The sequence below is a fragment of the Hippopotamus amphibius genome, chromosome 11, assembly GCF_030028045.1.
Source record: "Hippopotamus amphibius kiboko isolate mHipAmp2 chromosome 11, mHipAmp2.hap2, whole genome shotgun sequence".
In the NCBI taxonomy this organism is placed as follows: Eukaryota; Metazoa; Chordata; class Mammalia; order Artiodactyla; family Hippopotamidae; genus Hippopotamus; species Hippopotamus amphibius.
In genome coordinates this window covers 1,000,859-1,010,036 of record NC_080196.1, presented here as the reverse complement: position 1 = coordinate 1,010,036, position 9,178 = coordinate 1,000,859, and the positions used below count along the sequence as shown (strand labels likewise).

The 9,178-nt window shown below is 63.0% G+C and overlaps 1 protein-coding gene across 1 annotated transcript; it reads right to left on the bottom strand.

Moving 5' to 3' along the window:
* Positions 1 to 3,392, bottom strand: FOXC1 (forkhead box C1). Its single transcript, XM_057699423.1, has one exon. It carries the CDS (start codon positions 3,390 to 3,392, stop codon positions 1,779 to 1,781), a length of 1,614 nt encoding a protein of 537 aa, XP_057555406.1. The 3' UTR covers positions 1 to 1,778.
* Between the last annotated feature and the right edge of the window lie 5,786 nt (positions 3,393 to 9,178).

The following is a 9,178-nucleotide window of genomic DNA, read 5'->3' as shown; positions in this document are numbered from 1 at the left end:
GTAGAGTGTATTTATTTGCAGCAATCCTTTAACAATGATCAAATTTTGACAACAAGCAACAGCAATTACTGCTAAGTGTTGCTTCCAGATCGGAGCGCAGATAGCAGGAAACTGTATTATCTCGAAAACAAACGGAAAGGCCCTGAATGTCTGTAATCAAATCGCCATCTCCCCGAAGTCTGATTGACAGGGCAGATCACCCTAAGGTGATGAACTGATTACATTTCCTGGGTTATTGACAAAAGGGGAGGGCCGATCCAGATTGCCCCCTAGGTTTAGCTGTAAATTAACAAGAAAAATTGGATTGAAAAGAAACCACCTGGACTAAAATGCCCTGCTCTTTGCTCCTTCCTTCTTGTTATTGCTTTAAATCTTTTTCAAAAAAAAAATAATAATTGTTCTACAAACATATCTTCTAAAATAGTTTCCCAAAGATTAAATATCCCTTTCCAACCCGCAGTACGTACATTTTTAAAAAAATCAATCCTTCTACATTAGACATGAAGGATTGTAGATGTGGATGAGTTATATACATACATTTAAAAGCTGGGTGTGTTTTTTTTTTTTTTTTCCTCTGCAAAGGAGTTAAATTAATGGGAAGAAAATCCACCCAGCATTTGGCTCACAGGGCTGTCTAATGCACATCGCAGGGTTTTTTTAAGGTGGCACACAAGCCAAATATTCATATGTGTCTCTGGAGGCTCAGCCCCTGTGCCCGCACACAGGTATCACTGTAGGAAGCCTGCTGCGGAGTCACGGGCTTAAAACGTCCATATCATGTTCGGTCATTAGCGAGAAATGCATTTGTGTATATGCCAACTCAGATCTGTTTAGGAAAATTTCTTTTTACTAGCCACAAAGCAAGCTGACTATACAGTATATTTCGCAGAAGACGCTGCAGGAAAAAAAAATCTAAACAAAAAGAGACTTTCACGTGAAATTTGACAAGGAATAGAGGGTGTCCCCATATTTTCAGAGATTAAGGAGGAGATTGGTAATTTCTAGTGTTTTAATCTCTGAAATCTTCTTTTCTTATAATAATTAAGGCTGTGTTAAAGTATCCTGACATATAGGTCTCATTCAAACTGAATGGTAATTTATTAATAAACAAACAATGAATATGTTCAACAAAAAGAAAGGAAAGATGATAGGAGAAGATTAATACAGTTTCCCTTTTTATAATGAAAGAAAAGCACAATTTAAAGTTTCAGGCAATTTAACGTCAGGTTTTGGAAACACTTTCTGGCGTTTGGTCCACGACATCCAACTACAAATTAAAAATAAATTACTATGTTGCAATTTACATTTTAAAACAAGTCCATGAATAAAAAGAAAGCGATTTTCATATACTGAGATGTCCTCCCTCCTTTCAACAGAGGACAAAATAATATCTTACAGGTGAGAGGCAACAGGGGAAGGGACAGGGCAGGAGGAGGAGAGCACGCTCTCTGAAGAAAGGAGAAGAAACTTACGTGTTATCTGGAGTAACACTGTCCTCTAACAAACCAGGACTCTGCTGTCTCTGCACAGAACAGCCTACGGTTTTGTTTATTTAGACAAGGCAAGGTGGAGGTGGCTCCGAATGCGTCTTTGAAGAAAATACTTTTCTTCGTGCTGGTGAGCTGCAAGTTTGGAGGGATTCCGTTCGCCGGTGTGGTGAACGTTTTACGAACTGGGTTTTCGGTTTCGGTTTTGCATCCAGGGTTCTTTTGGCGGCTCCTGCTCTGGGGTCCGGTCCAGTTCGGCTGGGAGGCGGGCGGGACGGAGAGGGGAGCGGGTCAGAACTTGCTGCAGTCGTAGACGAAGGCCCCGGACGTGCGGTACAGGGACTGGCCGGAGGGGAAGGCCATCTGACAGCTGCTGTTCCCGTTCACCGGGGAGTTGTTGAGGCCGAGGCGCTGCGACTCGAACATCTCGCGCACCGAGTGGAAGTTCTGCTGCTGGCCCGGGTAGCCCGCCGCCGCCGCCGCCGCCGCCGCGCTCGCCAGGTGGCCCAGGTCCCCGCCCGCCTGGTTCAGGTACCACGAGGCCAGGCGGCCTTGGTGGGCCGCGGGGTGGTGGCCGGCCTCCTGGCCGCCGCCGCCCCCGCCGCCGTGGCCCAGGGACGAGGAGCTGCTGCTGGTGGCCGGGGGCAGGGAGTAGTCGGGCAGGGGGTCTTCCACGGAGGAGCCGCCGGCGCCCGCGGGCGCGCCCTGCACGTGGCCGCCGCGCTCCCCGGCCGCGTACAGGCTCATGGCCTGCAGGTTGCAGTGGTAGGTCCCGGCGCCCCCCGCCCCGCCGCCCCCGCCCGCGCCCGCGCCGGGGCTCTGGCTGCAGGGGGGGCCGTACAGGGAGCTCTGGCCCGGCGAGTAGGCGCCGAGTGCCAGCGGGGGCGCGAGGCCCGCGCGCGAGGACGCGGCGGCCGGGGCCAGGAGGCCGGAGCCCAGCTCGGCGGCCGCGCCCTGCGGCGACCCCCGCAGCGACGTCATGATGTTGTCCACGCTGAAGCCCTGGCTGTGCGGCGGCGCGGGCGCGGGCGGCGGGCCGGGCTCCGCGCCGTCCAGGCTCAGGGGCCGCGCCGCCGGCAGGCCGCCCGGGGGGCTGCCCCCGCTGGACAGGCTGCTGCTGCTGCTGTCGGGGCTTTCGATCTTGGGCACCGCGGCGGCGGCGGCCGGGGACAGGGGCTGGGGCGGCGAGGGGCACGTACCGTTCTCCGTCTTGATGTCCTGGATGCGCACGGGCGGGGGCTGCGCGCCGGGCGCCGCGCCGTCGGCCTGCTCGGGCGGCGCGGGCGCGGGCTGGCGGCCGGGCGGTGGCGGCGGCGGCGGCGGCGGCTCCTTGAGGTGCAGCCGGTCCTTCTCCTCCTTGTCCTTCACGGCGTCCTTCTTCTTGAAGCGCCGCCGCCGCCGCAAGAAGCTGCCGTTCTCGAACATGTTGTAGGAGTCCGGGTCCAGCGTCCAGTAGCTGCCCTTGCCCGGCTTCTTGTCGTCGCGCGGCACCTTGACGAAGCACTCGTTGAGCGAGAGGTTGTGGCGGATGCTGTTCTGCCAGCCCTGCTTGTTGTCCCGGTAGAAGGGGAAGCGGTCCATGATGAACTGGTAGATGCCGTTCAGGGTGATCTTCTTGTCCGGCGCGTTCTGGATGGCCATGGTGATCAGCGCGATGTAGCTGTAGGGCGGCTTCACCATGTCCTTGGGCTGCGGCTGCGGCGTGTAGGGCCCGTAGGCGCGGGCCATGCCGCCCGGGTACTGCTCGGCGTGCGCCGGGTGCGAGTACACGCTCATGGGGGCCGGCATGGCGGTGTAGCCGCCCCCGGCCGCCGCCGCCGCCGCGCGGTAGTAGCTCTGCTCGCCGCCGAGGTAGGGCACCACTCCCAGGGAGTTGGGGCTGGACACGGAGTAGCGCGCCTGCATGGCCCCGCTCGCCGCCGCCGCCGCCGCCGCCGCCCCCCGCCCTCGCTGGGCCGGCCGCCCAGTCCGAGTCCGGGCCCGCGGGCCGGTGCCGGGCCGCCGCCTGCCCCGCGCTCGCCCGGCTCCGGGGCGCCTCCGGCCGCCGAGGAGGTTCGGGGCGGCGGAGAGGGCCGGACGGGGACGCGGCCGAAGGCCTGGAAGGCGCGCGGCAGCTTCCAGGCGGGAACGGGAACGAGGAGCCCGAACACGAAAACAAGCAGACGCCCGGTTCGCCGCGCCGCCTGCGCTTCCAGGAGGCTCCGCCGCAGCCGCCGGCGAAGGCGGCCAGAGGACCGGGGCGGGGGGCAGCGCGCCGGCCGCCTGCCCGGGCCCGCGTCACCTTTTTTTCAGTCTCTCGCGCGCCGGCCGCTTAAGGAAGCATTGGGAAAACTTCTGAACTTTTGAGCATCCGTCACCCAGGCGAGGACTTTTTTACGCAGTTACATTTTTTCCGGGCAGCGGGGCCCCGCCCCGTCACGGCGGCCGCAGCCAATGGGAGGCGGGAACGCCTCCGAGGGAGCCGGAGGCCGAGCCCGGCCGGCCCGCGCCCCGCCGCGGAGGACCGCGGGGCTGACCACACGCGCGCCGGCCCGCCCGTCCTGCTCCCGCGCCCGGCCCGGCCCGCGCCCCCGCGCCCCGCCGCCCGCCGCCCGCGCCAGGCCCCGTCCCCCTCCCCGGGCCCTCCGCTGGACATCCATTGTTCCCGCAGACTCGCCGGGGCCTCCGGGCCCCACGCGGACCCTTCCTCCGTTCGCCGCTCCCAGATGTCACCGCGTCCTCGAGCCCCAGCTCGCGCTGGCTCTCTCCCGTTCCTTGGCCGGCCTGGCCGACGCCAGCGCCGGGATTTCCAGGGCCGCTCCGCCCCTCTCCTCTCCCCCTCACCTTCCCTCCCACCCCACCCCTCCCCACCCTTCTCGATCGCCAGGCTCCCCGGCTCCCTGAGGTCGCCAGTCTTCCCCCACCTGGAAGTCCTCCAGTCCTGAGCTGGGTTACGAAGGGCACGGTCTGAAGGGCTCGGTCACAGCCGCACTCCCCTCCCGGTGGGGGCGGAAACTCCGCCCCCACCTCACCGTCCCCGCGACCCCTCCCCAGGAGAAATAAGGGAGGGGGGCATGGGGCCTGGCCAGGAGCTTGGGGCCGAGGTTGGCGGCGGGGGTGTCTGCGGCGCGCGCTGCTGGAGCCCGGAGGCTTCCCCGAATTCCTCCTCGGGATTCGCCGCGACCGCCCCCTCTCGTCGAGTCGGGCACCTTTCGGCTCAGAGGAGGGGTCAGGCTGCGGGCTCCGTGACAATAGCAGGTGTGATGACAAGAAGCAAGTAGATACGTCCCACCTCCCTCTCCGCGCGCGCGGGGCTGCCGACTCGCAGAGATAACGGGTGTGCCTGGGGAACGCTCAGAAGCGCACCTGAAGGGCTGCTCGAGGGTCCCCGGGGATGAGCGCGGAGGCGAATCCTGGTGCAAGCTTCTGAGACTTGCAGTCCGGGGTGGGGGTGGGGGTGGGGGTGGGGGGGTGGGGGGCTGGGATGGAATGGGAAGAAGAGGAAGGAGAGGAAGGACACGGGCCTCCTCGCCTGCGGCGCCCGCCTGCACTTCGGCAAGTGGGTAACAGCCCCTCGTGGCCCTTTCCTGGAAGCCGGAGGAACTGGCGCTTCTAGGGGGCTGTGAAGAAGGGCAGCGTGGCGCATCTCACGCCTCCACCCGCAATTCCTGACAACCTCCCACTGCGAGGACGTGTGGGGAACCCTCTGGGCTTCCTCCTCCGCACGCTTCCAGCTGCGGCTGCAGTTCAGGAGTTCGGGCGCGGGCCTGTGCAGTTTTCAAATGTCGCCTTTCGGAGTGGACCCTGACATGGAGACACGCGAGGACCTGCTCCGTCTGCACCAGCCAGGTGCCCAGAAGCGCGGCTCCCAGGCGCTGCCGGGCCTGCTGCGCGCCTGGGCCGCTCCGGCCTCCTTTCCTGGGCGTCTGCAAGGCCGCGTCTCCGCAGCTGGAGGAAGCGGATGTATGGGCGGGAGACTCGCCGCTCCTAAACACTTGTGAGGGAAGGGGGGGGGGGGGGAGCCCCAAAAGGGCATTCGCGTCGAGGCCCCCGTCCCGCACCCGGACGGAATCAGCCCCTTTGGCCGAGGCCTTGTGGGCGCCCCAGCTTCAGCCTGGAGGCCCGGGAAGTCAGTGGTCGCCTGTTTGGTGACTTCAGCCTTTAAACTGCGTTTCCGCCGCTCGCGGTGCGCGGGCACCCAGGCGCCGATGGCGACTCGGCCTTCTTCCCAGAGCGGGCCGCGCGCGGCTCGTGCTGCGGGGCGACGTGGGGCCGCGCGGCCCCGGTCCCCGCGCGGCCTCCCCTGCTCCCGGCTCCAAGGCCCGAGAGGTGGAAAGAGCTCGTTACATAAACTGCAAATCCGACAGCCGGCTGTGCTGCGCCCCGCTTCGGGGATGAAAGTGGCCCTTGTGAAATGACTACCGGCGCGCGGGAAAAAGGAGGGGTGCAATTTACGAAGATCAACTTTCTCCTGGTCGAGCTCTGGCTATTCGCCAGGAAAAGATATTTGCGTTTGTGTTTTATAAGCTTCCTCGGAAGCAGACCTCCACCAAAAGGCTTGATTGTATTTCAAGTACTTGACTTATGTTATTATTGTTGTTGGTGGTGTTTTTGAACAGAAATGAAGAGCCGAAGCCTTTGGGGAATGGGCTGAAGTTTTATTTTCAGGTTAGAGTTTCTGAAGCCTCCTTTTGCTGCTCCACGGGTCGTTCAATCACTGTCTCCCCACAACCCTTAACTCAATTTGCAGAAATGCCCTGGCAGGAAACCTTCGGCTGCTTTTCTGACACCTCGCGGCTGCGGCCTGAAGGTCCCGCAGGCGACAGCGGTAATGGATGTTTGGTGGGGCTGTCGCTGGCCCTCCCCGCCCATCCCCTCCCTGACCCGCCCGCTGGGGTCAGAGTTCCCGGGCCCCCGAGGGGTCTTAGCTCTGGGGAGGGGCGTGACGTCACAGCAATACCCAAAACAGGCCTCCCGAGCCCTAGGCTGGTAGAGCACCAGGAAGGGAGAGGTGGCAGCACTCCAGGAAATGCCCGATTAGGGACGTGGTGACACTGCAGGAAGAGGGGGAGGGGTGGTGTCCTAACACAGGTCACCGGGAACCGGAGGAGCTCTTTTTGTTTTCAAGTCAAGGGAGAGGGGCTAGGGGTCGGGGTGGGGACCCCTATTCTGAGGGGCCGTGAGCCCAGCCCAAGATGCAGGGGTTGTCCTCCGGTCAGAGACCCCTTGGAAACTTTCCGGTGTCCCCCAGCCCTGGCCAGCAGCTCTCCCTGGACACGTGTAGCGTGTAGCCCCCCGTCCTGGTTTATCCGAGTCCTGGCTCTAGGCTAGCCCTTGGTGGGGGGGGGTGATAATGGCAGGTCTGACCAGGAGCTGCAGGGAGCCAGGAAAGGCGGGTCATGCCTCTAGACAGGGCGGGGGGAGGGGGGGAGGGAAAGTTCTGCAAACCTGGGCTGTTGGGGTCTGCAGTGCCTGCAGCCCTCCCGCCGCCTCCCTCTTTGCTGCGGGGAGTCACCAGGAGGGTGGAGGCTCTCACCCGACAGTGCCACCGGAAGGCTCCCCACTAGGTTCAAGTCGCAAGCAATTGTAGGCACATCCGTTTCGGGGTGTCTTCGAGCTGTTTAGGTTCTTGGTGAGGCTCTCCGTGTGGCCTTGTTTACGAAGACCTGAAGCCCCTGCGTGGGGCAGCATGTGTGGGTGCAAGTGACCATCATTCATTATCAACCCCTCCTCAGGGCGGAGAGCACTGCTCAGCCGCAGACGGAGGGGAGGGGACCGGACCCTGCTTCTGAGCGGCCAAGACTCCGGGGCAGATCGACTTCTCTCTTAGATGGGGGATTTCTGAGTCCCGGTTCTGCTGCAGTCTTCCTGGTTCAGCCCCCTCCTTAGTAGAAAAATAATTTCTACGATTAATGAAAAGAGCATTCATTTTTCGATTGTGATTTAAAGACAAAGTGATACCCATGATTGAACGAATTGTGTCGTTGCCCTCCTAAGGACAGCCTCCACGGGAAGTCTATAGGATGGGGTAACATAATGCCTCCCCACCGCTTGCCCAGTACCTGCTCAAGGTTGCCCCCGGGTCGGCCCACCTGTCGCCCTTCTGTAGGAAAGCACGGTCTCGCAGAGCGTTTCAGGGGCCCAGCTCGAGCCGAATACCAGGAAAGGATCACAGGACCCACGGGAAGCTTTGACCTCGGTGCCTGGCTACGCACCACTGGGGTTTCCTTTGTCCAGGCAGAGGTAGATGGAGATGCCAACTGTCCCCTATCCTTAACCATGCAGGACAAAAGTAAAATTTGTAAAGGGCCGATGAACGCAAAGGACTAGTCTTGCGCCTCTGTAAGGGGAGAGGCCCCGCCGCTCCAGCTACGCGACGGGGTGCGCGCTTCCCGGGACGCGGCGCAAGGGCGCCTTCCGCACCCACGCGTGGGCTCCGGGTGTCGGAGGAGAAGCCTTGTGCGTGGACAGGTCCGCAGAGGGGTCGGCCGCAGCTTGCGACGGCGGGGCCTGGTCTGGCGGGGCGGAGGGCTTCCGGGGCCTCCAGCCCGGCACAGGGGCCCCATGAGCGGGGCCTGTGGCGCCGACGCCCCGGCCCCTCCGCGGGCGCCTCTGCGTGCCGGCGGCCCGGGCCCTGGGACGTGCGCGCGGGGCGCGGCCGGCCTGCTCCCCAGGGCTTGGGGCGGCCGAGAGGCCCCGGGCCGGGACCGGCCGGCACCTGCTCCATGCGGGCCGGCCTCCCGGGTCCTCGCGTGCGTCTGCACCTGGGAGCGCGGCCCGGCGGCCCCCGCAGGCTTCCCGCCGCACCCCCGAGAGCGCCGGGCGGGGCGGCAGGGGGCCGCGGGGCCGCCGCCAAGGCTGCAGCTCCGGGGCTCCGGGGCGCAGGTCCCCGGCCACCCCGCCGCGCGGGGCTCCGGCTCCGGCTCCGGCCCTGCGCGCGCCCCCAGCGCCCCCTGCCGTCCGCGGCCGCCTCCGGGGCCCCCCGACGCCCCACCGCCCGCCGGACCGGCCCCTCGGCGCAGCTCCCGGCAGGGGACCCGGGCGAGGGCCCCGCCTGGCTCCTGGCTTTCGCGCCAGCGTCCCGGCGGGAAGGGTCCGGTCGGGAGGCCCCTTGGGGGCACCGGCTCGGACTCCCAGGCACAGGCCTGGGCGCTTTTGTTCCCGGGACCCAAGGTGACCCGGTTCGAGGCTTGCAGCCACGGGCCACATTCCTTCCTGGCGGCCCCTTTAGTTGATGCGCATGGTACAGAAAAAGCAGGGCCGCCTCGTCGAGTGAATTACATTCCCGGAGATGCCCGGGAATCATTTACTGGCAGCAGCTTCGCCAATGAAAGCGGCAAGCGGAGACCGCTGGTTTCCAGGAACACGTACTTCTGTTTTTTAACCGCTCCTTAGTCTTAATTATGAAAAACTGAACGTCCAAAGAACCGGTTTGGAGAACAGGGCGGGGGAGGCGGGGCTGGCGGCTGAGGCGCGGTCCGCACCCCCACGCGCATTTCCGGGGACGCGCGGAGCATCGCGAGACGCTGGCGCGCGAGAGGGATGCGCTCGGGTCAGTGCCACTTAGTTTGGAAGCGAAGGTGTAAGAAAAGATAAACGACGGCCAATAGGCAGGCAAGTTTCCGCAGAAGAAGAAGTAGGCATAAATGTGTGAAAGGGAAGGAGCCACGTGCTGTGTATTCTTTAAGGCCAGTAGTTAACTCGGGTTAAAC

Coding starts and splice junctions, on each gene's coding strand:
- FOXC1 (XM_057699423.1), bottom strand. CDS start 3,392: ATGCAGGCGCGCTACTCCGTGTCCAGCCCCAACTCCCTGGGAGTGGTG.